This window comes from Stenella coeruleoalba (genome assembly GCF_951394435.1).
Source record: "Stenella coeruleoalba genome assembly, chromosome: 9".
NCBI lineage: Eukaryota > Metazoa > Chordata > Mammalia > Artiodactyla > Delphinidae > Stenella > Stenella coeruleoalba.
This window is the reverse complement of record NC_137155.1, coordinates 99241535-99267799: the sequence shown is the minus strand read 5'-3', so window position 1 is coordinate 99267799 and position 26265 is coordinate 99241535. Positions and strand designations below refer to the sequence as shown.

General features: G+C 58.0%; 2 protein-coding genes across 3 annotated transcripts; both read left to right on the top strand.

The window, feature by feature from the left end:
* Positions 1-386: 386 nt before the first annotated feature.
* Positions 387-15569, top strand: DRC11L (dynein regulatory complex subunit 11 like; the record flags this gene model as incomplete). Its single annotated transcript, XM_079931970.1, is given in 27 exon segments — positions 387-403; positions 768-881; positions 2424-2629; positions 2632-2729; positions 3674-3793; positions 4086-4175; positions 4179-4205; positions 4209-4271; positions 6364-6435; positions 7830-8009; positions 8624-8728; positions 9195-9230; positions 9232-9324; positions 10055-10130; positions 10523-10552; positions 10555-10625; positions 11274-11357; positions 11451-11509; positions 12119-12132; positions 12135-12200; positions 12356-12463; positions 13120-13344; positions 13783-13844; positions 14116-14290; positions 14655-14800; positions 14804-14893; positions 15462-15569. Coding segments are annotated over 27 exon segments (2535 nt in total).
* Positions 15570-17384: 1815 nt separating this feature from the next.
* ASB10 (ankyrin repeat and SOCS box containing 10) lies at positions 17385-24826 on the top strand (the record flags this gene model as incomplete). Of its 2 annotated transcripts, none has more annotated exons than XM_079931908.1 (5): positions 17385-17719; positions 18522-18789; positions 21481-22000; positions 24088-24201; positions 24461-24826. In XM_079931908.1, 5 exons carry the CDS (start codon positions 17449-17451, stop codon positions 24644-24646), a joined length of 1359 nt encoding a protein of 452 aa, XP_079788034.1. In that variant the 3' UTR covers positions 24647-24826. The 2 variants fall into 2 exon arrangements, with proteins under 2 accessions (XP_079788034.1, XP_079788033.1); XM_079931907.1 differs by lacking the exon at positions 17385-17719 and adding an exon at positions 18056-18365.
* Positions 24827-26265: the final 1439 nt, after the last annotated feature.

Here is a 26265-nt window from a genome sequence, read left to right as displayed (position 1 = left end):
TCTTAGTGAGGTGAAGTACGACTTGGTCTGGATTAGAATCCTGGGTCTACTGCTAGCTGTTTCCATCATGCCCTCTCTGGGCCTGAAATTCCATGCGTGTTACTCTTGCAGGCCATGGTTTTGTGATGCCATTTCCGGCACACCATAATTTTTGTCCTGTGCCGGGCACAGGGGCTACACAGGTCTATTCTTCAAGACACAGAAATGAAAGGCCCAAACCAGCTTCTAAATAGCCGATTGGGATCTCTACGATGTTTTTATTTCCCCCTAATGCTCTCTTCCCCTTAACTTCAGAACAAATTGGTGAGAATGTTTTTGAGACTCCTAACTTTTCTTTCCCACTTTTATTTTGAAAAATCTCAAATCCATAGAAAAAAATTGCAAAAATGTACAATGACCACATGTATGACCTGCACCTGGATTCACCACTTAACACGTGGCCACATTTGCCTTTTCCTTCTCATTCAGCCTCTGAGGCACTGGCGTGAAGGAGTGGGGTTTAGTGAACAGTCCAAAATCCCTTACGTTCCCTTTGTAATTTCAGCTTCTTGTACTGAAAAGGCTCACTGTAATGATGGCTGCAGTGTGGCCCTACATACTTCACACGTGTTTCTTCCTATGTCAAGCCTACCGTGGAGATGCTGAGAGATGAGAAGAAATTATCCACACTTTGGTCCCACGGCCAGAACAGGGCAGGCTCGGGGGACGTGGCCCAGGAACCTCGGCTCTTCCCCACTCCCGCTGTGTTCCACACCTTGCCACTCAAGGTGTGATTCAGAGGCCAGCGGCATCTGTGACGCCGGGGACCTTGTTAGAAATGCAGGATCTTGGCCCCAGCTCGGAGTGCAGAATCGGACCCTGCATTTCGACAAGATCCTCGGGTAATTAATTTCCAGGTGCATTACGCCTGAGAATTCCTCTCGGGCTGCTCTTTGCTGCTGCCTCTCTCCTCCCACTGTCCTTTGCCCCATGCCTTATATATAAGTGACATATGACTTATGACTTATTCATAAGTCCCTACTGGACACTGAGCTAAGAGATCACCCCAGCTGACCAGGGCCAGGCTGCTGCTGTGTTTCGTGTTTTCCAAAGAGCCTTCTCATGAGCCTGGAGCAGTGATGGGGAAACCCACAGAGGGCTCAAAATGAGCCCCAAACACCACTGAGTCCCACCCACTACTCCCAATGTCATTCTTTACGAGGGTATAGCTTACTCGAACCAAGTGAACTACCGTCAGAGCCCAGGGAAACAAGCGTGCCTGTGCTCTCACTTTAAGTGGGAAGAGTGGGGAATTCCCTGGCGGTCCAGTGGTTAGGACTCAGCACTTTCACGGCGGCCGTGTGCCTGGTACAGTAACATACGAGAGAGAGTAAGGAACACAGGGTCTCCAGCTGAGAGGTACAGTTGGAGTAACGCCTTTAGGACTGCTATCCACCTAGAGCCTCCCAGTTTACAGGGTGACCTCAAATGAAGCCCATTCTTTCATTTGCTGCTCACGAGGGAGGTAGCCACAGCTGACCCACACTCTGCCCTGGTCAAGGCTTGCTAACAGGGAGCCGGTGTCCCCAAGCATGCTGCCTCCATGACATCCTCTAAGTGTCCCCTGGTCTTGTACCTGCAGCCCCCTCCCCTCGCAACCTTAGAACTTTGGGACAATGGGACAGAACTCTTAAAACTGGGCTATTCTGGCTTTGCAGGGTAGAGTCCGGGTGGAGCCACAGTTCTTTGGATTCCAGGACCAGCTCACAAAGGGCAGTGTGAAGAGTGAGCACCACAACTGAAGGGTGAGTGAAGTGATGGGAGAACAAAGAGCAAGGTGCGTCCCTGGCTCTCAGGCTGGGGTTACTGGGTGGGGAGAAGGCCTGGTGGGGAGAGGGACCCCTGTGTGGGCCAGTCCTGGCTGGGCCCCAGACGTTCACACAGCGACCCTGCCCTCCCCTGCCTGTGGTCAGGCTTCCCTTGGACTATTAATTCCAGAACCAGGGCTCTGCTCTGGGGAAGGGACCCTGCTCTACACTCATCCCTCACCCCCCCCTTCCCGCCCACCACCCTAGACCGTTGCAGCATCCCTGGGCTGCACCTTCACCTGGAGGGCACCAGCTGCAGACTCCGACGGGCCACTTCCTTAGCAGGAGCCCTAAGGGCCGTGCCCATTCTCCATCCTCCTGGCTTATCCCCAGGGACCCCAGTCCCTCACTTTCTCTAAGCCTCAGGGGGTGCTCACTGTAACTACCCTCTCACTCCCCCTGAGGGCCCCTCACTTCACTGAACTCCACCTCGGGACTGTGAGTAACCTTAACGTCACACCTTCTGGAACCTCGACTTCACAGTCCTCAAAAGCCTCTGTGGAGCCCACCTCCCCTACCAGCCGGCCCCCCTCCTCTGGGGCTCAGAGCATCCCTTGCTGGCTACCTCCTCTCCAGAGCTTACCAGCGCCTCTGGGACTCCTCCCACCTCATCTTGCAAGAGCTGTTGGGCCAAAAGCAGCCCCTGCTGGAACCCATGCCCCACCGGGAGCGGCAGTCCTTCCAGTACAGGCTCTCCTCGCTCTACCTGTACTACCTGGGGCTGCTGCGCTGGTTCGACACCCTCTGTGACCAGATGGTGCAGCGACGGCTGCTGGACGGCATGTGGGCCGCGTGCTGGAGCTCAAAGACCATCTGGTTCGCGTGGACCTGTGCGAGACCCACTGCCTGGACCAAGCGCTGCAGGACTTAAAGCTCACCCAGGTGGGCCGGCTGCGGCGAGAACCATGCCCGCGCCAGCTGGGGGCGGGGACATGGGGGGAGGGCTAGCCTGGACCTCCCACTCCTTGTGGAAGCGAGCCACACCCCAGCCAGCTGGGGGTGGGGGTGACCTGGACCTCCTGCAGATACCCCTGGCATTGGGACATCTGCAAGGGAAGGAGGGCAGGGCAGATCAGAGGATGGGGTTTGGGAAGTGCATGTAGGTAGTTGGGGGGTAGCCGGAGGGTCAGGCTGGAGGCTCTGCCTGGCTGGGAGGACCCATGAACTCAACTGCAGGGGATTGGTGAAGAGAGTCCCCCAGAGGCTTGTTCCTCAAAGCGTGGTCGGTGGGCCAGCAGAACCAGCATTGCCTAGGAGCTTGTTAGAAATGCAGAACCTCTGGCTGCACCCCGAACCCACTACAGTATTGTGCACCTGCGTTTTCACAAGACCCTCAGGCGATGTGTGTGCACCAGCAAGTTCCAGAGCACAGAGCTTCTGCACCGGCCTCCAGTCCGCCCCAAGGTCATGGTTCACTGGTCCACGTCCAAGGCAGTCTCCAAGTTTCCCCAGCTAGCTGCATCAGACTCAGCTGTGGACTTGAAAGAACAAACATTCTCCAGGCCCTGCCATTCTGCTGTGGTCAAGGCCTAGGAGCCTGCATTTTAAGAGATTCCCAGTTGATTCAGCTGCACAGCCAGGATTGGGACCATTGCCCATTACCTACCATGATCCTACAGAATTCAACTCTGGCCACATGGTGGGGGTGAGGGAAGAGAGGGATTGCTCTTGGGGGGACCTGCCCATAGCCTGGACATTTCCCACCCCAGAGCTCTAGGATGGAAGAAAAGAGCCCCAGTGTCTGTGTGTACAGCTGAAAATGGTAAGGGATTGGCCAGATGGTCTGGATTTTTATTCTCATCTCCCTCTCCCCTGTTGCCCCAAAGGCAGACCTGGAGGTTCCAATTCCCAAATACTTCCAGCTGGAGCGGTCCAGCATCCTGAGGGAGCGAGAGCATATGCTGGCAGAGCTCCTGTCCAGACGAGAGCCAGTGTTCGCCGAGGAGGTAAGTCAGGGAGACGCCCTCAGGAACAGAGCTGCCACCCTTCAGGACACAGAGGCCCTGCCCTGCACTTTGCCCACCTCTGGGTGCTCTCTGGGTAATCCCTGGCCTCCTCATGGCTGCTCTTATGCTCCTTGTAACCTTCCAACACCAAGGTAGAGGGACAGGACTTGTGCACCTAGATGCTCTGGGAAAACCTTACCCCCGGGATGTCTTTTGGGGGCTGGTCTCCCAGCTGCCCGCCTGGATGCAAGCCCTCCCTCATTTCCTCCTCCTTTGCCCCTGCTCTGGCCAGAGCTTTCCAATATTACCCCAGACGGAGGCCATAATCCTACTGCAAAGGGCCAAGAGGGCCAGGCAAGGCAGGCTTCGAGCCACCTTCATGTGAGAGATTCGGAAAAAGGAGGAGGGAGATTGAAAGATTCGGGAGGAAGGGTGGCCCAGGTTCAGTCAGGACGAAGCAGCGATCATCATACAGAAGATAACCCCCCACCGCCCTCACCCCCACCCTCCCCACACCCAGGAGGAAGGTCAGGGTAGAGTCGCCTCCTCCAGGAAGCCTGCCTGGCTCAGCAATTGATGACAGAAATGTAGGTGCTTGGACTCTGTTGCCCCATAACTAGATATTAAGCTAGAGACCTTCATCAGTCAATAAACATGTCTATTATTTGTTTATTATTTATTCTACATCTTATCCCCAAAAGGACTTAAAGTGGAGTATCATAAAAGCCCCCCAAACAGAAAGACCATTAAAATTAGGGGAGAAAGGGAATTCCCTGGTAGTCCGGGGGTTAGGACTCCATGCTCTCACTGCCAAAGGCCCAGGCTCGATCCCTGGTCAGGGAACTAAAATTCCACAAGCTGCACCGCAGCCCAAAAAATTAAAAAATAATAATAATACAAAAATAAAAATAAAAAAATTAGGGGAGAAAGATCCATAATCCAGCAGCAGAACAGAGTAGACGATCATTCCAAAAGCTTTTAAGACTGTTAAAAATGAGTCCCTAAAATGTATCCTGAGCCTGCTGAGGCAAAAGGAAACGTGATGAACGAAATCGAGAACGGATGAGGTCCCGGTGTCTTTGGGGCCTGTGCCACCTGGGGTCACCCTTTACGTTAATCACACCCCATCCCACCTGACTACAGAAAACCCAGCTCTGTCTCTAGATTTCTCCGTGCCTTCCTACTGTCCTGGCGGGCGTGACTCTCCTGTGTCACCTGGCAGCCCTGCTGTCTGCCCTGGCGCGGGGGCGTGGCCCCTCTAGCATCCCCCCAAGGGCGCCGTTAAGCCGGCTCACTCCGGGCCGTAGTGGTTACCAGCTTGACGAGATTGGAGGCTGCCTAGAAAACTCCAGGGCAGAAAGGGCCCAGGACTGCTGACCTAGGGCTGCTGGATCTTTCTCTCTTAAATCAATCTCCTCTCCCATCTTCTCTCTCAAGTCCCAGTGCCTCAGAAGCGTCTGTTTCCTAGTCCAATACAGGAAACTTAGAACTCTTTCCCCCCCAAATGCAAAAGCAAACCAATCAACTAACAAGCAACAGCCCTGAGAACAGACATCCTCTCCAAATGAGGTAGATTTTTAGGTTATAAATCAGTAGGCAGAGAACCCCAGCCTGAGTTCCCTGCATCTGAGTGACTGTACCCAGGTCCGGCTGCCCCATGGCTGAGCAGGGGGTCCTCGCCCTCAGGAAGCGTGGTAGCAAGCCTTTGGAGAAGGAAGGTCAGCCCCAAAGCTAGAGCTTCCCTTCCCCCTGAGAGCCAAAGCAAGTCTCTTGTCCCTTTTGTCAGACATCAAGGGTGTGGAAACACTGCGTTCCAGGCCCCGGGTTCCCCACTACACTCATCAGAGGCCCTTAGTTATCGGGGGCCTTTCCCGTGCTAGTCACAGGAACAGGAGGACGAAGTGGGACGGGGGCCTGGACGCAGAGCCTGCTCACCGAGGCCCTGTCTCAGTGACACTACCAGGGCGACGCCATGGCCCCCTCTGCCCAGCACCCACCCTTCACCCCATGGCACTGGGGTGTCCACAGGTCCGAGAGTGGCCGGCAGCCTGGGAGAGAAGCATTGGGTGAGGGGTCAGGAAACCTGGCCCTGGTCTCAGCTCTGCACCGAACAGCCCTTGGACTTGGGAGAGGCCATGTCCCGGCTCTGGCCTCAGTTTCCTTGTGTCCAAGATGTAGGGGAGCTGCACAGTTCCTACAGCGCCCCACGTCTACGTGCCTGGGTGGAATCAAGCATTTCTTCCAAATGCTGGGGGGATTCTGAGAAGTGAGATCAGGGAGGGCTTCTCGGCGAAGATGGTACTTGAACTCTGATTTGTGCTTCAAAAGATACAGCACGTTAGAGGGTGGAGATGAGAAGGAGGGGATTCCGGGGCATGGGGTGCTGAGGGGACACAGCCTTGGAGCTGGACACCTTGGGTGCAGATGGGCCCCACCCCGCTCTGGGCTATCCCTGCTCAGGGGGGCAGTTGCCAGTGAGCTGTCCTCTGGAGGTGCCCTCCCCAGAGCTCTGCCCCTCACATCTCTGCAGAAATGCAGTATGGGGAGTGTCTGGGCCCATGTATCCCTGGGTGTGGAAAGATTACCAGCAGATGAAACGCACTCAGCAGGACCGGCGGACGGAGATGGAGTTCATCGGCATGGTGAGTGCCCCCCTCCCCGGCCCTGTACAGCCCCTCCCTGCCCACACCCCCGTCCACTCAGGACTGGGGTGGGCATGAGCGGAGGGGGGCCAGGCTGGGGCCAGTGTCCCTGGTTGAGGGATCCTTCAGGGTTTGGTTGAGGGAGAACCACGAAGCCACTACCAGGCCACATCCCTCTCCGCCCCTCCCTCTCTGGAGCCCTTTGGAAGGAACTCACACGTGGGGCGGCGTGAGGGATAGTAGCCCCGAACATCTGGACCCCTGCTCCATGCCCCCAGCTGGCAGGAGAGGCTGCAGTGAGTGGGTCCCGCAGAGGGAGGCGGCCGCAAAGCCAGTGGGAGCCCCGCCAAGGCTCCTGCAGCCTCTGGGAGAAGCACGGGAGGCCGAGTTGGGATGAGGACACACCCCTTTCACACCAGAGTGGGCCACTTGCTCTGGGGGCCCCAGACTTGCTTCTCCTCTGCTCTGCAGGCAGGATGGCTAAGTCTGAACAAGGTGCCGGGAGCGTGAATGCACTTGCCGGGGAGTGTGGGCGGCAGGGGTGCGCGTGTCCAGGCAGGGTGGACAGACCCCGCTCCCTGAACCTCGTCTGTCCTCTGCTCTGTGATGGTCTGCCCCCAGCTAATCTCTGCTGACTTAGGAGAGCAAGGCCATGGTAGAGGTGAGAGGCCTGATCCCTGAGCGGGGGCTTGGCCATGGGCAGAGCCTGCAGAAGCCCAGCGGATAAAGGCTGATGGGGAGGGCCATGGGCTGGGGGGGCAGAGGAATCGGAGACAAGGGCTGGGATGGCTACTCCAAGGAGGGCGGACGGCGGCTTAGAAGGAGGGAGGGGCCCGGGTGGCAGCTGCGTGGGAGTGGAGGTCCGAGCTCACTGGGGGGCCGGAGAGCTAGACCCCCAGGAGGCCAGAGCAGGCAGAGGGAGGCCGGGCTCGGGCCTTGGCGGGGCAAGGGCAGGGGGCCATGGCACGGCGGTGGGTGAGGAATGAGCCCGGCCGCCCGGGCCCATCAACATGTGAGCTCAGCATTTTCAGTAATTGTCTCTGCGCAGAGAGATATTTAAAATACATTTGGGAGCCAATGAGGCGGGAAAGTGGCTGCGAGAGCGGCTGCCGGGCGGGGGGAGGGGGTGCGGGGGGGGCCGGAGGTTCACAGGGGAGGGTGTGCTGGGGGGAGCGGGCAGCGGGGCCGGCCCGGATGCATCTAGCAAACTCATTATCAGAGTAATTTACGCAGACGAGTTTCAGGCTCCAAACACAATTTCTCCTGCTGCAGGCATGCCCGCTGTTCCGTGTGGGTGTGTACGCGAGGCCTCGCCTGTGCGGGGCTGTGTGCTGGGGGCCGGGCCTCCCCACTCCCACCCCTGAGCCCCTCTGTCTCCCCGTGCACGTCCCCAGCTCCCCTCGTCCAGCCAGGCGGAGCAGTCGGACGTCATGTCCCAGGCCAGCCTCAGGGGGGATGTCCGGAGACTCCTCCAGACGGAGAAGGAGTTCCAGTCGGCCGTGGTGAAGACCCACGATGCCCTCAGGGAGACGGAGGGGCCCGACATGAAAGAGAAAATGAAGGGGCAAATCCGAGTGCCATCAGCCTCAGCTGACCCAACCCTGAGCCCTTCTTTCCCTCCTCATCCCAGTGTTGAACCCCACTTCTGTTTTGTCCTTTGGTCCAGATTGGATTCTCTTCACCATCGCCCCCCCCACGCCCCGACACGCTGCTGACACACTTGGTTTAAACCTGGGGCCCCCAGCCTACAGGAACAGCACCACACGTGACTTCCCATTCCCCAGATGGCAGAGAAAATGCCAGAATAAGATGGGAAAAGCATCCAGGGACGCCCCCTGACTAGTCTCCCCTCTATTCTGTAACTATCCACTCCTTCCCTCTCTCCCTCTATCTCCCTGGTCCTTCATCTTTCTCCATCCTTCCCTCTATCCATCTATCCATTCATCCACCCACCCTTTCTGCCACCCGTCTATCTAACCATTCATCAATCCATTTATCCTTCTGTTCCTCCACCCATCCGTCCACCCATCCATCCATCTGTCCATCCATCCATCCACCCATCCGTCCACCCATCCATCCATCTGTCCATCCATCCATCCATCCGTCCACCCATCCATCCATCCATCCACCCATCCACCCACCCATCCACCCATCCATCCGTCCACCCATCCATCCATCTGTCTCTCCAACCATGTTACGTTCATTTCGTGCCTTTACTGGCCGATTCCCTGATTATCCACATGAGTCTTTAGGCGGATCCTACCTGATCTTTGCAGACAAGACTCCAGAACAGGTACCGTGGAGCTGGGGACAGAAGACTTTCTATGGTAGGTGGAATCTGAGGTTACAGAGAGTTCTGGGCGTAAGCTGAGGGTGGCAGGGGGTGAGGCCACCCTCAGTAGAGGCAGACGTGGTGGAGGAGATGTACGTAGCCAGTGTGATTGCATGGGGAGGAGGGGATACCCAGAAGAAGCTGGAGAAGGCTTCTTAGCCAGCGAGAGGAAACATGTCTGGTGAGAGCACCGTGGCTCCAGGCCCCTGTGGGCTGGGAGAGCAGCAGCTCTGAGCAGAGCACTCCCTCAGTTGCACCCCTTTCTTCCTGGACCCCAGTCAAGTGTCTGGACTCTCAGTGTCTGGATCCCACCAGTGACGCTGGGCCTTTGGAGTCCTGGGTCCACCCCTAGCTCAGGCCCTTGGTTCTCTTGCTCCTATCAAATCCCTGTGGTCTTCTCTGAAACATCTTCCCTTGTTTGTCACAGTTGAAAATGGAACTGGAGGTGCAGGTCCAGGAGAGCAAAAAAAAAGGACAAAAAGAAAAGTAAGGGAAAAGAAAAGGAGAAAAAAGAGAAAAAGAAGAAGAAAAGGAAGGGAGAAATTACCAGGAAGCGGGTAAGGCACTGCCTGGATTCACGGACCAAGTGGGCAGGGACAGAAGCTCAGAGAATTCCCAGGGGAAGGCAGGTCCTGGGAGAATGAGGGCCAGAGTTTGTGATGCGTAGAGGTGAGAGGGTCAAAGCCGAAGGATGGGGGACTTCCCTGGCAGTCCAGTGGTTAAGACTTCACCTTCCAATTCAGGGGGTGTGGGGTTGATCCCTGGTCAGGGAGCTAAGATCCCACATGCCTCGGGGCCAAAAAACCCAAAACATAAAACAGAAGCAATATTGTACAAACCCAATAAAGACTTTACAGGTGGTCCACATCGAAAGAAATCTTTAGGGCTTCCCTGGTGGCGCAGTGGTTCAGAATCTGCCTGCCGATGCAGGGGACACGGGTTCGAGCCCTGGTCTGGGAAGATCCCACATGCGGCGGAGCAACTAAGCCCGTGTGCCACAACTACTGAGCCTACGCTCTAGAGCTCGCGAGCCACAGCTACTGAGCCCATGAGCCGCATCTACTGAAGCCCACGTGCTCTAGAGCCTGTGCTCCACAACGAGAGAAGCCACCGCAATGAGAAGCCCGCGCACCACAAACGAAGAGTAGCCCCCGCTCGCCGCAACTAGAGAAAGCCCGCGCGGCAATGAAGACCCAACACAGCCAAAAATCATAAACAAAAATAAATAAATTTAAAAAAAAAGAAATCTTAAAAAAAAAAAAAAGCCGAAGGATGTTTCTGTTCTAGGAAGCAGATACGATGCTGAGAGTACTGCCTTCCAAATCCATCCCTGTGATTAATGCCGGACACGAGGAGTACACAGGTGAGAGAGGAGGGACTGGGGAAGAGTGACCAGGCCTATGGGGTCTTGGGGTGACCTTGGTCCTGGGGACAGTGGACCTGTGCCATGTATCATGAGGTGGCAGTGTCAGAGTGGGTGTGGAGGCCGAGGGGAGAAGGCCAAAGGGGAGAGGGGTGTGAGGTGTGATTCCCTGGGTTGGGGGCATTATGTGTTTGGGTCTGAATCCTGCGGCCACAGGCCTTGGGATCAGGCCTTGGTCCGTGGTCTGGGTGGAAGCGTCAGGCAGCTCGGTGAGGAGAGGTGGACCAGCGCGTGTGTACGCACGTGTGAGATTATTTGTGCATGTGGGTGTGAGTGCGTGTGTGCACCTGGAACCCTGACACTCCGTTGCACTCCAACCTCTCCACGGTCAGATCTGTGGAAGAACCGGTTTGATAGCCTACATCGCAGAGTTTTGACTGTGAGATCCTCCAGGTAGAGAAGAGGAAGGAAGTGGAGCAAGAGACCAGCCTCCCGCCCGCCACCCGCTGCAGCACGCTCTACGCACTGCCTGCCCCGCGCAGTCCAGGCTCCGTCTGGTCCATCTCGGTCCCCATCCTCCTCTGCCTCTCCTTGGTCACCCTTTTTCCCTGGGGTGTGGATGCAACCCTGACGTGAGGGAATGGGAGTGGCTCTGAGCCCGGGGTCACACCCTCCACCCTCCTCACCGACACTCAGAGGGCTCCCTGAGGCGTGCCAGCCCTGTGCCGCGCACTCTGGAAGCATCCACTCACACAATCTTTCCAACAAAGCGTGAGGCAGGCCCCGTGATTTTCCTGACATTATACATGAGAAAGCTGAGGCTGAGAGGTCATGAAATTGCTCAAGGTCACACAGACTTTAAAGAGTGGATCTGGGGCTGGAACTGAAAGCTGACCGACTCCATCTTGGGGGCTCCTCCCCACACTGATGCCAGCTGAGAGCAAGGCTCAGGCGTGAGGTGTGAATCAGAGTTGGGGTGCAGGGGCTGAGGGTTCCAAAAGAACGACCCCCCTGCCCCGCTGCCTTCACTGGGCTTGTCTGGCTCTTCCCTGAGGTGCCCCTCCACCCCGACTCAGTCCTCACCCTCCTACCTGTCCTCTCCAGCCCCTGGTCACCCCATCACACCCCCTGCTGTCCCCCCAGGTAAATGAGCTGATGCGTCAGGAGCTGAAGAGCCTGCGGCTGGCCGCGGTCAGGGAGGAGGGGAGATCTTCGAAGTCTCCGAAGGCAAGATGAGGGGCCAGGGCTGGCACAAGGAAGGGCACACGCCAGGGAGGCAAGGAACAGAAGACAACTGCCTGTGTGTTTGCTTTCGACCAGAAAAAGGTGGGCATGAAACCTGAGAAGAGGAAGAAAGAAAAAGATCTGACCCCAGACAGGTAGCAGACCCTGCACTTCACCAGGGGTGGTGGAGCGAGCCCTGGCCCAGGACAGATCTGACTTCCGGTCCTGGTTCTGTTGCTGTGTGACCTGGGGAAAGTCACTTAACCCCTCTGATCCCCTGCCCTCATTAACCACGTACCTACCCTACCAAACTCACGGGCTAGCTGTGAGGATAAAGCAGAAGCACAAAAAAGTGCTTTGAAAGTGATGACGCAGAACCTACCAGAGGTCGCTTTCTACTCCCTTCTCTGGTGATGCAAGCCCACTGGTGCGGCTGCCTTCATGGCCATCCCTCCCAGGAGCATGTACATCTTCAACGTGGTTTCTAGGAAGAGGGCCATGTGTCACCCACACTGGGTTTTTAGAGGGAGGGTCTCAGAGGACTCTGGTCCTTCTCCACTCCGCTCAACCCCCAGAGCACCCACCTGGGGCAAACTGCCTTCTGGGCCAGTGGGCCGGTGTCGGGCCTTTGGAGATGGCTGACGACAGGACTTTGGACAGGAGGGCTCCCTACCCCCTCTCCTCATGCCTACAGCACCGCCCCAACCCATCTCTGTGTCCCTTTCCGTGTTCCTCGGGGCCCCCACTGTGCCATCCTCTGCCAGGTCTGTGGACCTCATGATGAAGAACTCAGCATTTTTGGCTTTCTAAAGAAGTGTGAGACACTGGCTTTGAAAGACTATGTTGGTGAGAGCCCTCCGCAGAGCCTGCTCCCGAGGTTAAGGAATGGTGCCCCTGGCCATGGCCTTCCCCGCAGCCGACTGCCACCTCCCCAGGGACCCTTCTCCTCGTGTGCCCTGCCCCAGTGGGTGCCACTCACCAGCGGGCCACCTGTCCCCCAGGTGACTGCCTCTGTCTTGGATCGACTCTGAATTTGGCAAACAGGCTGCCTATGCCTTCCCTGTTTGACATACGACAGAACGTGGCCTTGTATGGGGTTCTGCAGCTTGGTGAAAGGCAAGAGCCAGTGCCGGGCAGGTGGCTCTCGGGGAGGCTGGGTGCGGGGCAGGGTGGCCGAGGCAGGCGTGTCCAGCCTGGGCTTCCTAATCCCAGTGCCGTGAACTCATGTCGGACTCACCCCGCCTTCCCCGGGCCCCGCTGGAGGTCACACCCCGCCTGGGCTGTCCTGGAAGTCATGTGGGCCCTCGACCTGCTGAGGGGCCCCATTTCCAGCCCCTCGCTCAATCCCAAGTGACGTCCCATAGTCTGTCCCATTCCCCGAAGACCAGCCCCCCACCCCCTATAAACACCAGAGGCCGGATCTTTCTGAAGTGGTTTGTCACGTGCCCTTTAATTCCATCCCTTCAAAATCCAGGAGTGAAAACAGATGGTATAAGAAGCATAAGGGCCATTGGGAGGAGGTGGAGGGCTTTCTCCTGACACCGCGTGGAGCTCTTTGGAATCATGGTTGCTACACCGTTGGACTTCCTCCAGGGCACCTCCCACAGAGGGCATGCCTGGGGCGTTGCCCAGACCCTAGGCGAAAACAGTGCTGCCAGGACCCGAACCTCGTCCTGCCCAGCCTGGGGCCTTTGGCCTCACCTGACACAACATCTCCATCCCGACCCCCTGCTGGCCCCCTGCCGGCCCCTGTTTCCTCTCTCAAACTCCCCAGACATACACTCTATGGCCCCCCTCATCTGCTCCGTCCTCCTGGTGGGCCCCTCGGGCATGGGGAAGAAGTCGCTGGTCAAGGCCGTGTGCACGGAAACCAGTGCCAACCTTTTCGACCTGTCACCTGGCAACCTGCAGGGCAAATGTCCCGGCAAGACCGGGGTGCAGACATGGGTGCATATCGTCGTTAAGGTCTGGGTCCCCGATGGCATTTCCAGTTCTCAGACTGTGACAACAGAGCAGGGTGGGCTCAGGAGGTCACCCAGCTGCCCGGTTGGTGTAGTTTCAGGAGCTGGTGAGGTCTCCCTACCAATCCCTGCTGGAGGCTCGTGGATTCCTGAAGCCCCAGGGATGGGGGAGGTGAGGGGAAGTGGGGAGAAGAGTAGTTTCTTCTCATGGCAGAGATGAGGCTGCGCACGTAGCCCCCCAAGCCCGGCGAGGGCAGGGACTCTGCTGTGATGATATGATGGGTATACAAGGGGCTGAGAGGTGGGGTTCGCAGGATGTGGGAAGCGAGGCTGGATCTCTGAGGTCTGCCATTGCCCGAGGCTGGCCCTGACCCTGGGTTGGACCAGATGGGGAGGTGACCCTTCCCCAGGGACAGCTAATGTCGTTTTCTATTCTCTGACCTGTCCGGTTGGCTCGGTACCTTCAGCCCTCTGGATTGGGAATGCGGAGAAGAATTTCTATAAGCGAGTCCCAAAAAAAGACAAGGAGGTGAGTGAGGGAGCCTGGGCAGAGCCCGTGGGCGGGAAAGGCGAGCGTGGGCTTGTTCACGTCACTCCAAACCTTGCCCGCTGTGAGGCCTTGGACAAGTCCCCTGTCCTCCTCCTGCCTTGTTTCCTTATCCTTAAAGCAGGACTGACAGCCCCTCCCGTCTGCCCCCCCAGGGTCCTTGTGAGGCAGAGCGTGGGCACGTGCCCTGTGAATTAGAAGCCCCTATAATGTCACTGTATCCCCACCCACCTCCCCTCCTTCCCCAGAGCAGATGGACCCCAAGCGAATAAAGAAGGACCTCACCAAGGCCCTGCGACTGCTGAATCCTGGAGACCGCGCGAAGCTGATCGGGACCACTGACCGGCCGCAGGCGCCTGAGATGAAGGGGCTGTGCCGCACCTACGAGCGGATCCTCCTGCCGCGGCCCAATTACGCTTCTCGCTGTGGTGAGGCCCTGGGACTTGGGGACAGAAGAGAAGAGGTCGAGGGGCCACCCCTGCCGAAGCTCCCCGCTTCTTCCCATCCCCACTGCTCTGAGGCCTCACCTCCACAGCCAGGTGCTCTGGAAGTGTCACTAGATAAGCGGCCCAGCGGTCTGGGTCCTGGCCTGGTTCTGTAGACACGGGCAGGCCACTTTAGTCTTTGGAGTCTCACTTTCCCAGGTTAAGAGGGGAGGCTGACCCTTACCTTCCTGGGAGGAGAGGCGCGGTTGCACGTAGGGCCGCCCTCCAGAAGCACAAGCTCTTTCCAGATACAGACAGAAGCGCCCACTGCCTCTCCCTGCCCCGTGTCCTCCCCCCACGCCCACAGTGCTCTGGAAGCATATGTTAGAGGCCCAGGGGGTCCAGGTGACCCAGAGCCTGGACATCAGTGCCCTGGCCAAGGTGGCCGATGGCTACACACCTGGCTGCGTTCTCCAAGCCATCCAAGCAGTGCTGACGGAACGGCGGCTCCTGTAATTGTCCAAGCGGCCCCTGGTGGCCTCAGAGATCCTGCGGCACCTGGCGAAGCTGGACCCGGTGTACAGGGAGGAGGAGGAGTCCCTGGAGGTGGGGCTTTGGGTGGGGATGGGGTGGGGGGAGGGGTAGGCAGGGAGGAGGGCTGAGGGCCAGCACCAGTTAGGGAGTCGGTCCTCTGAAGCCCCAGGCTCACAGCCCACTTTGGAGCCCCCCCTCTGCTCCCCGTGGAGCTCAGCTGGGAAGGGAAGAAGAATCAGGAGAAGGACAGGTGGGCAGGGCTGTCTCACCTGGTTTCCTCGACTTGGGGGGAGGGGGGAGTCCGAGAGCGGCACCTGCATATTGGGAGCCCTTGGTTGGTTCCTGCACCAGCAGCTACTCACGTCCCCACCTCTGAATCCCTTTCCACCCCCAGGGATGGCCGTGGAAGCACGGAGAGAGGGCTGCAGGGCAGGGGAGGGGGGCTCGCCCCTGACAGTGGCTGGCACGCTGGCCTAGAGTATTTGGTGAAGAGCAAGGGGAACCACGAGTCTAGCAGGACACAAGGACCCCAGAGGAGAGCTGAGGACACAGACCCGTCTAAAGGGAAGGGCAGGGCCAGGGAGCAGAGCCGAGGGTCAGAGCCAGTGCACCTACCGTTCCTCCTCTGCCTCCAAACCAGGACTGGTACTTCAAGACCCCGCTGGGCGAGAAGAGGATGAAACTCATCAAGGACCAAGACGCCGCCAAGGAAGCCAAGCTGGCAAAGGAGGAGAAGAAAAGGAAGTGATGCTGAGGCCGGAGTGCCTGAGATTAGCGATGGGACGGTGGGGGGGGGACCCCACAGGCGAAGGGGCCAGGGGCAGAGGGATAAACGGCCAGACGGCGCGGGCACCTGCTCTCTTTGCCCATCTCCGTGCTTCCCGTCCCTGGCTCTGTGCCCCTGCCCGCGCCCAGCCTCTCCTGACCTCCCATCCAGACCCCACCTGGGTCTTCACCTCCTGTCATTCTACTGTCCTGTCTCCCCAGCTCTCTTCCTCCTCGAGGTATTTCAGGGAGAAAAACAAGAAAAGAAAGACAAAGGGAAAGAGGAGAGAGGGGAGAGAGAAGGTCTGTAGTAAGTATGGAAAAAGAAAAAAGCCAGAGTCTGGGCGCCAGTGGACCCTGGTTCTAGCCCCACTTGGCACGAACCTCCTGTGGTCTTGCACGGTACTTTCCTGTCTCTGGGCCTCAGTTTCCCTAACTGCGGAGTGAGGAGAGGTTGGATCCACTAATCTACAAGGTCCCTTGTAGTTGTGGTTATTTCTACAAGAGCCTCTGGGAAGTCGGGGAGGTGAGGGCTCTGGGGCAGCGGTTGGGTGGGGTGAGGTGGGGAGAGAAGGTTCTAGGGAAAAAGGCTGTAGGGAAAGGCAGGTGTTTGTGGCCACAGCAAGGGCTGCGGGTAGATCCAGTGCCTTCTATGCGAATGCTCCACCGCTTTCCTCTGGACACCACCCCTCCCCCCCCCCACCTGCCCAAGCTCTGCACTGCTTGCTCTGACCCGCGGGGGGCTTGCAGGGGTCACAGCCTCCTGCCCCTGGTGGAAGTCCACCCGCGAGCTCCCCTTGTTGTGGGAGCTGGAGTCGGGGAACTCGGGGAGCAGGGGACAACCATGCCACCGAGGGCTGGGAGCCCCAGAGTTCTCTCCGAAGAAGCCAGGTAAGGAATGTGTGAATAGAGGTCAAAGCGTGTTCTACGTGTCATGAGAGCCAGGTGAGGGGAGACCGCTGGGTTGGTGCAAGGAGGCCCTGTGCTGGGCAGTGGTCCCCAGGGGCTGGGTTTTGAATGTCCTTTCTCCCCTTTCCCCTTTTCACCTCCCCAGGTGGGAGTAGTCTCATCATGCATCCTCAGGTGCCCGAATGGGCAGAGCCACTTCCTCCTCACTCTCCAGGTAGCGATGCCATGGGAGCCCCTGGGGCCACCCAGGGAGAGGGGGGTCAGCACCGAGGTGGGCTGCCTGGAGGCCAAGCCCTCTTTCCCCTGCACAGAAGCCCGTCTTCCAGAGAACCCCTGGAGGGGATTCCTCACAGAGTAGGGTGTTCTCTGCTGTTGGTCCCTGCTGTCCCCCTCCCTTGCATTTGGAAGTGGGGAGGTGTGGGGCTAATTGGTGGCATTTGGGAAGGCAGGAGAAATTATCTGGTACCCACGCGCCCTCCCTCTGGGATCAGAGCCCCGGCCGCTGGAGGCCAGTGTGGTGAAGTACAGGATAGATGAGAACGAGGGAGAAAAGGGCAGCTTGAAAGCCCCATCCCCCATCCCCACCCCCACCCCTGCAACAAGGTGTCACACCTTGGCCGAAGCCCTCCCCGCCTCTGGGCTCCATTTTCCTTTACCTCTGAAACTGTGGATTGGACACCAGGTCTGGGTGGTCCGTTCAACCCTGCTGCATGCAGCTCAGGGTCGGAGGGCCCCACCCTAATTCCCAGCCCCAGACTGACGCCTCCTTCCCTGCCGCTGACAGCTAGGATGTCCGGGCTATTCAAGGGCTATTTGTGGCGTGGCCTCTGTGTGCTCCCTGCCCCTCCCACACCGGACCTGCGCCTGGCTTGGGCCCAGCACCTGCCCACCCAGTCCGCCAGCGGCATCGTCCTGTGTCCTGCCGCTTGGGCTCTCTCTCCCTGAAACTGGCCATGCCAGGGAGAAGGAGCTCCCCTCCCCACTGGGGACACCATCTGGGGTGCCTCCGTTCGGCCTCAGCCTGCCGGGTCTGGGGTCCCCGGTCCTGCCCAGCCCGGGAGGCCCCTCAGCGCTCGCCGCTGCTGTGCCGGGACATGGCGCTGCAGAACGCCCTGTACACGGGAGACCTGGCGCGGCTGCAGGAGCTGTTCCCCCCGCACAGCACAGCCGACTTGCTGCTGGAGAGCCGGGCGGCCGAGCCTCGCTGGATCAGCCACCAGAGGGGTGAGGGGCGGCCGGGGGACACGGGGCTGAGGGCGGGGGGCCTGGGCGGACCGCACCAGGCGCAGAGGTACCAGGTGCTTGAGGACGAAGTGTGCTCCCGGGCTGTTTCTCTCCCACCCTGAGGCTTGCCTAAACCTTGGCCCGGGAGAGAAGTCATGCGGAGCCTAGAATAGCTCCGGCTGAGCCCAGGGGCCAGGTCAGGCGAGGCTCCGCACACGGAGACACTCTCCTTGCGTCTGTTCCTGTCCCCTCCTCCTCTCCTCCTCTCTGCCTTTGGCCCCTACCTCTCCTCCCCGAGCCCCCAGCCCCCTTCCCCCACGCTCCCACGCTGCCCTCATGAGCTGGTCCCCAGAAGAGTGCAGGGAGCACGGCGAGCCCCCTGGTGACCGACATGCCCTCTGTGCCAGGCTGGTGGAGAAGCCCAGCGGAGGGTCCGCCGAGCGCCGGGAGGCAGGCCCGAGACCCATCGTCACGCGCGCGGCCTCGGGACCCGCCCTGGCCTTCTGGCAGGCGGTGCTGGCCGGGGATGTGGGCTCTGTCTCCTGCATCCTCGCCGACTCCAGCACTGGCCTGGCTGCGGACTCCGTCTTTGATACCAGCGACCCAGAGCGATGGAGGGATTTCCGCTTCAACATCCGTGCTCTGAGTACGGGCCAGGGACACTGGGGGGTCTGAGCGGGAGAGGGAAGCCTGGGGAAGGAGCTCTGGGCTCCCTCTTCCTGGCCTCCGCCCACCTCCCCCGCTGCCTGGCAGCTCCTTGCCTCCCTCCAGGGTCTGAGGCCCAGGTCCCGTCTCTCCCTAGGACTCTGGTCGCTGACGTACAAAGAGGAGCTGACCACCCCACTGCACGTGGCGGCCAGCCGGGGCCACACGGAGATCCTGCAGCTGCTGCTGAGGCGGAGGGCGAGGCCAGACAGTGCCCCTGGGGGCCGCACCGCCCTGCACGAGGCCTGTGCCGCAGGCCACGCTGCCTGTGCGCACGTGCTGCTGGTGGCCGGAGCCGACCCCAACATCCCTGACCAGGATGGGAAGCGCCCCTTGCACCTCTGCGGGGCGGCCGGCAGCCTCGAGTGAGTGACCCCTCGCCTCAACCCCCATTCCACTCGTAGGGGAGGCAAAGAGACGAGCGCAGGGTAGATGAGGGAGCGCGTCGAGGGCTGGCAGGCCTGGTGAGCTGGGGCTCAGGTGGGAGTCAGGATGCGATTTCCCCCCAAGCCATCCTACCACTGGCCTGGTGGGCTTTGGAATGGCCTGTCCTTGCACCAGCTTCTGCCTCCCCAGGGCCGGAGGAGGGCTGTAGTAGGGCCCGGCTGCGCGGCTGGCATGGGGGAAGTTGTGGCTCCTTTATGGGGAAGTGGTGTAAAGTTTTCATTTTTCTGAGCTTATGTCCCAGGCACCGTGCATAGTACAGCAGTAAATAAGGCACGATTCTGCCCTCAGGGAACTGACTGTCCAGTGATCCAGATAGGCTGTCGAGGATAGCAGGCCCCCAGTTAGGGCCTGTGGTGGTCCTTGAGGGCAGGGTCTGGTTCTCAGCTTGGCAGGTCTGGCGTTTCCATATTGGCAGGCACCCTCAGATAAATGGGCTCGGGGACTGAGCCCAGCTAACCAGACTCACAAGAAACCAATGGCTATACCCAAATGTAATAATGTGTTATTTACGGTAGAGGACATTCCTTTACAGTGACCCAAATAATTGTGCCCTATGTGGAGGGGACCTTGGAGAATGAGTCCTCATAATTTTTTGATGAATCTGGAAGCCCGGCAAAGGGAGCCTTGGCAAATCTATGAACTAACTGTATGTACGACAGAGGCCTTCTCTCTACTGACGACACACCTGCCAAATTTCACATCTTGCCCCTGAATGGTGCCACAGTTTTGATCCTTGGGTCCCCCTTTCATGGACCTTCTTCCTCCTGTTAGCCTCATCGGCCCTCAGAGGATTCTACCGACTTCCTCGTGTTATGGTTGGAGATGTGTTCTCCATCAGCGTGGTCCAATACAAATACACCACGAGCCACGGATGTAATTTAAAATTTTCTAGTAGCCCTACCAAGCCATGAAAAAGAAACAGGTGAAATTCATGTTTAAATCGTGGCGAATTACACGTCACATAAAATTTACCATCTTAACCATTACTCAGTGCACAGTTCAGCGGCACTAAGTACATTCACATTGTTGTGCGACCATCACCACCATCCAACGCCTGAACCTTTTTAATCTCGCCGAACTGAAATTCTGTATCCTTTGAACAACAACTCTCCCTCCCCCTCCCCCCCAGCCCCTGGCAACTACCGTCTACTTTCTGACCCTATGAATCGGACTGCTTTCAGCACCTCTGATAAGGGGAATCACACAGTATTTGTCCTATTGTGACTGCCTTATTCCGTTTAGCATAACGTCCTCAGGTTCATCCAGGCTGTAGCACGTAACAGAATTTCCTTCCCTTTTAAAGGCTGACTAATATTCCATGGTATAGATCACATTTTATTTATCCATTCCTCTATTGATGGACAATTAGAGTGCTCCCATGTTTTGGCTATCATGAATAATGCTGCTATGAACATGGGTGTATAAATATCTGTGAATCAAGTGAAATTAATTTTAATAATATATTTTATTTAGCACAATGTATCCAAAATGTCATCATTGGGCTTCCCTGGTGGCGCAGTGGTTGGGAGTCCGCCTGCCGATGCAGGGGACGCGGGTTCGTGCCCCGGTCCGGGAAGATCCCACATGCCACGGAGCGTCTGGGCCCGTGAGCCATGGCCGCTGGGCCTGCGCGTCTGGAGCCTGTGCTCCGCAACGGGAGAGGCCACAACAGTGAGAGGCCCGCGTACCGCAAAAACAAAAAAAAATGTCATCATTTCAACATGGAACCAATATAAAAAGATGAGACACTTTACATTCTCTTTTTGTACCAAGTCTTCAAAATTGGTGTGTATTTTGCACTCACAGCACGTCTCCATCAGGACTAGCCGTCCTGCAAGGGCTCGGTGGCCGCACGTAGCCGGTGGCCACTGATTGGACGATGCTGTTCTGTGCAATCCCACGTTCTTTGGCCGTGTTTCAGCCCAGGCTCCCTGAGATCACACTTTGTGACAATCATTGCTTCCTTTTTTGAATAAGCAAGTGCATTTTTAAAATTATTTTGGAGAATTTCAAACATATAGAAAGGTGGACAGGATAATATAATGAGCCCCCACGATCCACCACCATCTATGCCACCCACTGTCCCCACCCAACGAGGCCATTATGAACTCTCATGCTGACAGCTTTTCAGGCATTGTCTTATATGCCACTCACAGCAACCTCTTCCGTCTAGGTATCAGCAATTATCCCCATTCTATAGATGAGGAAAGTGTCACTCGAAGACGCTAAGTTCCCTTAGCCTTGAATTTAAGGGCACACATCTTGGCAGGCGTACACAGTCTTCTGAGAGGACCATCCTGGAGCAGATCTGGCGGCCGATTTTGGTTTTGGTCTTTCTCCCACTGCCCCAGTTTCCATTTGTGCTCACTTCTGCGTCCCCTTCCCCCCTCCTCCTCCCGTCCCAGCACGCAGAGCCCTGGCTTGAGAGAGGGCACTAAAGATGCTGCAGGATGTTGCTGGATGCCCAGTGCCAGCCAGGATGGAAGGAGCAGACAGCACCAGGAGCCACCCAAGGGTCCCCCCAGGTTTGCTTTGCTCAGACCGGCAGGAACACAGGGGTGAAGGTCTGCACCCCGTTTTCCTCCCCTCGGCCGTCTCGCCCTTACTAGGTGTGCAGAGCTGCTCCTGAGGTTTGGAGCAAAAGTGGATGGTCGGTCCGAAGAAGAGGAGGAGACCCCTTTGCATGTGGCCGCCCGGCTGGGCCACGTGGAGCTGGCAGACCTACTTCTAAGACGGGGAGCATGTTCCAATGCCCGCGATGCTGAAGGCTGGACCCCGCTGCTGGCCGCCTGCGACGCCCGCTGCACGTCCCCCGCTGACGCCGAGGCCACCACCGCCCACTGCCTCCAGCTGTGCCGCTTGCTGCTCTCGGCCGGGGCCGACGCCGACGCTGCTGATCAGGACAGGCGGCGGCCCCTGCACCTGGCCTGTCGCCGAGGCCATGCGGACGTCGTGGAGCTGCTCCTGTCCTGCGGCGTCAGTGCCAACGCCATGGACTATGGGGGACACACGGCCCTGCACTACGCGCTGCAGGGCCCGGCTGCAGCCCTGGCCCAGGGCCCCGAGCACACGGTGCGGGCGCTGCTCAACCACGGTGCCGTCCGCGTGTGGCCTGGGGCTCTCCCCAAGGTACGGGGCTAGGGCCGAGGGAGGGCCATGAGAGCGAGGGCACGGGGAGACCCAGACCTGTGCTCCATCTCGCTCTGGGTGCAGCTCCTAACTTGGGCACATAGGTCAGTACTTTGTCTTTCATTCATCATGTAAGCAAAGCCCAACGGGGGGCAAACAGCACACCGGCGGGAGGGGTGTATGCGTGTGTGCGTGCACACACGTGTGTGTGTGCATATAACGTGTTTGTGCGTGCGTATGTGTTTGCATGTATGTGTGATGAAGGGAGACTGAGGGCACTGGGGCCAGATTATAAAGGAGCTGAAAAGACAGAAGGAGCCAGGACTGATGAGGGTGGCAGGGAGTCGTTTCTTCATCAGCGGAGAGAGCTGATGAAAGAAGCATTTAGGAGGCTCCCCTTGGCAGTGGGACCCTGAACATGAGACACTCCAGGCACAGGAGACGCTTGCCCAGGGCAGAGTGATAAGCCTGGGTCATGAGGTTCAAGGCCTCCTGACCATCTGCAGATGGACATGGTCCTTGTTTCCAAGAGCTTAGCAGAACATACACCACCGAGACCAGCAGCTGCTATCCTGGCACCAAAGAAAAACACCTTTCGCTGTCAATTTCCAATCTCTGTCTTATTTTACGTTAATATCCCCCGAGGTGGGTTCAGCTTGCAGACCTGTGCTACCGAGGCACTGGCAGGGGACACTATCCATGCTGTGCCGTGTCTGGAGGGGCTCTATAATATCACGGAGGATGCTGGACCTGGGGTGGGGACCCTCGTTCTCCAAGGAGCTGGGTCAGGATGGGTATAGGGCAGCAGGCGCAGGTTCCCCGCCCCGCCCCCGGGCTTGAACCATCCAGTCCCGTGGGGTCCTGGACTCTCCCTGCTGTCCCTGCCTCTCTTCTTCACTCATAAACCTAGAAGCATCTGTCTAGTTTCCTAAGCAAGACCAAATAGTTAAACAGCCCGAGAGTTCAGCAGATTGGTCTCCCCTTTGGGAAAATACAAGAAAATCAACAATTAACACTAATTAATCTCCTATTAACACCAGATAATTAGGAGACGAGCAATTCCCTGTAATCTGACAGTGGTTCTGACAGCTAATGATTTCCCCTTCGGGGAAGGGGTGGGAGAAGGAGGCAGAGCAGCAAACGGATTTCCTGGGACCCCACTGCCTGTCCCTCAAGCCGTGTTCTGTCCACACGGCCTTGGGGACAGGCTGGCACGGCAGAGTGCCCCATTCGTCCCTTCATCTGGCCTCCACGACATCCCAAGCGATCAGAAAGTCGGCATTCATCTCCCACAATCTGCAGCTGCTCCAGGCTTGGCTGGGGTGCCTGTCCTCCAGTGAGGAACCCCTCCCTGCAAGGAGGCCTCTATGGCCACACCTCCAGGCTTGCATTGCTGGAACTACAACTTGGGCAAGTTACTTAAGTTCTCTGTGCCTCAGCTTCCCATGTCTGTAAAATGGGGATAACCTTGTAGGGACGAGGATTAAGAGTCAACGCACGTGAAGTGCTAAGAAAATATCTGGCATAAATTATGCACGATAGAAATGCTAGCTGTTGTGCTCGTTTCCTGTCGTGGCCGTAACAAAGTACCACAAACTGCGTGGCTTAAAACAGTAGAAGTGTATTCCCTTTCGGCTCTGGAGGCTGGAAATTTGAAATCCAAGTTTAGGTAGCGTTGGCTCCTTCCAGAGGCTCTGAAGGAGAACCTGTCCCAGGCCTATCACCTAATGTCGGGTGGTTTCCCACAATCCTTGGCTTGCTTGTAGATGCATCGCTCCAATCTCTGCCTGTGTCATCACATGACATTCTTCCTGTGTGTCTGTGTTCTCTCATAAAGACAGAAGTCATATTGGATTAGGACTCACCCCAATGACCTCATTTTTAACTTGATGACATCTGAAAAGACCCTATTTCTAAGTAGGTCACATTTATAGGTACTGGGATTAGGACATCAACATACCATTTGGGGGACTCAGTTCAACCCACAACAGCTGTTCCTTGGCTGGCTGGCCATCCTGCGTGGACGGACAGGGTACCAGCTGTGTGTGGTAACCCCTAGAGCACTGACGCAGCTCTGCCCCCTGCAGGTGCTGGAGCGCTGGTGCACGTCCCCGCGGACCATTGAGGTCTTGATGAACACCTACAGTATCATGCAGCTTCCCGAGGAGGCCGTGGGCCTGGTGCCTCCTGAAACTCTGCAGGTCAGATTCTAGGACCCTGAACACACACTCATTCAGCCTGCCCCAAGAGACTTCCACCGCCTAAAGGGAAGCCCTGTGGGTCCCCCCTCCCCGCCCCACAGAAGTTACTCAGAAAAAGAAAACTCACATTGTGAACACGCGAAGCACTCCCTACTTCTAAGAGGCTCCTGGAGACCCACTGGCCACCAGCCTCCCCTCGCTAGGAGAAGTAGTTACCACGTGTCCAAGACTCCTTCTGAGACCCTCGTTCTGCCCCCAGAAGTACCACCGTTTCTACTCCTCCCTCTTGGCCTTGGTGAGGCAGCCCAGATCGCTGCAGCATCTGAGCCGCTGTGCCCTCCGTGCTCACCTGGCGGCCTGCCTGCCCCATGCCCTGCCCCGCCTGCCCCTGCCAGCCCGCCTGCTCCGCTACCTGCAGCTGGATTTTGAGGATGTGCTCTACTAGGTGAGCCCTGGGCTCTGTGGACAGTCCCAGCCATTGGGGGCTGGGGTGGGGGAGTGGGGGGAATGGGTCGGAGGCAAGAGAAGAGTTGGGGGCAGGGCCCTAGACAGAACCACCCAAATTCCCAGACCACCAGACGTCTCTGAATCCACATCTCTCCTTCCAGATGTCCACTGCCTTTTGAGAGAGTCTGAAAGCAGATGCCCCATGCCCTAGGGGATGTCAGCCCACGGCTCACAGCGCCTGGAACTCAGGACTGAGTTGAACGGATTCAGGTGGAGGTGGCCCTCTCAGCAGGAGGTCCAGCTCCACAGGCAGATGTGGATGTCATCATTCCCACCAGGAGAGGCAGATGGGCCATGTGGCCAGGTGACATCTGATGGACAGAGAGCCGGGACTCATGGCAAATGATAGATACTCCTCTTGGGGTCCCCTGAGGCCCCCTCCAGCTTGTCCAAACCCTGTATGCACATTAAAAATCTCCAGGCCTCTGTTACTCGGTGCTGTCTCCCACAGCCCTTCCTCTGAGCTGGCTGGCCCACAGGGCACTCGAGATGGGCAGATTTATGGGGTCTCCCTGGATCTACCCCATGGTGCCAGCTGCATGGCATCCACTAGCTATTGAGGGACCCCAGGCAGACCTGCCCCTCTGGCCCATGCTGTGGGGGAATAGCCACCAGGTGAGATAGTATCAGAAAAGGGCTGAAGGAGAGCCAGCCAAAGGACAGGGGCCAGAGGACGGGGGGAGCAAAGAGGCTTGTGTAGGGCAGAGCCGCTGCGGAATGAGGCAGCGCAGACAGTGGGGCAGGATGGTAAGGGCAGCCTTGGGGTTGGGCAGTGAGGTGAGGGTCAGGAAGACAACGGGAAGGTGGGTGCACAGGCCAGCGAGCACCGCAGGGTAACCACAGTTCAGGTGAGAGTGAAAGACCCAGGTTTAGAAAAACCACAACTCTACCTACTGCCTGCCCTGTAGGTCAGGGAGCGCCAGAAGCACACCTGGTTCCTGTCTCTCCCGTAACTGCTCCTTCAATTAGGCACTGAGCTGAGAGGTAACACCCCTGGGTTCTAGTCCCAGCTCTGCCCTTAACTTGTGGAACAGAAGTCTCGTCCCTTCTCTGGGCCCAAGTTTCTGCATGTGTAAAACAAGAGACAAGGAGAGAGTCCCTTAGGGTCTTTGCAGTACCAGGATTTTAAGAACTTGTAGGCGCCCCGGCACCCAGGAGGCAGCCTGCAACCACTGGAGGGAGGGGGAGCTGCTCGGAGCCACGGAGCAGCCAATCCAGTGCACTGTGATCCGTGACGTCAGGGGTCGCCGGACGGATTTCCCCGGGCCCCAGAGTGCGCACGCGCCGGAGTTCACAACTTTCACACCAGCCGCTGGGAGCGAGGCGGCAAATGGCGGGCCCCAGAGGGTGCGAGGCGGCGGGGGCGGGGCCTGGGCGAGACCGACCGCGCGGAGCTCGCGAGGGCATCGAGAGGGCCGCGGAGGTGAGTGGACCTTGATTCCCACCTGGCCTCACAGGCCTTGGGCTGACCGCCCCGTTTGGGCTTCCACGTGGGGGGCGCGGGGCGCGCGACGAGGATGGGACCGCCCGACGGGAGGGGCTGCGCCTGGAGCCCAG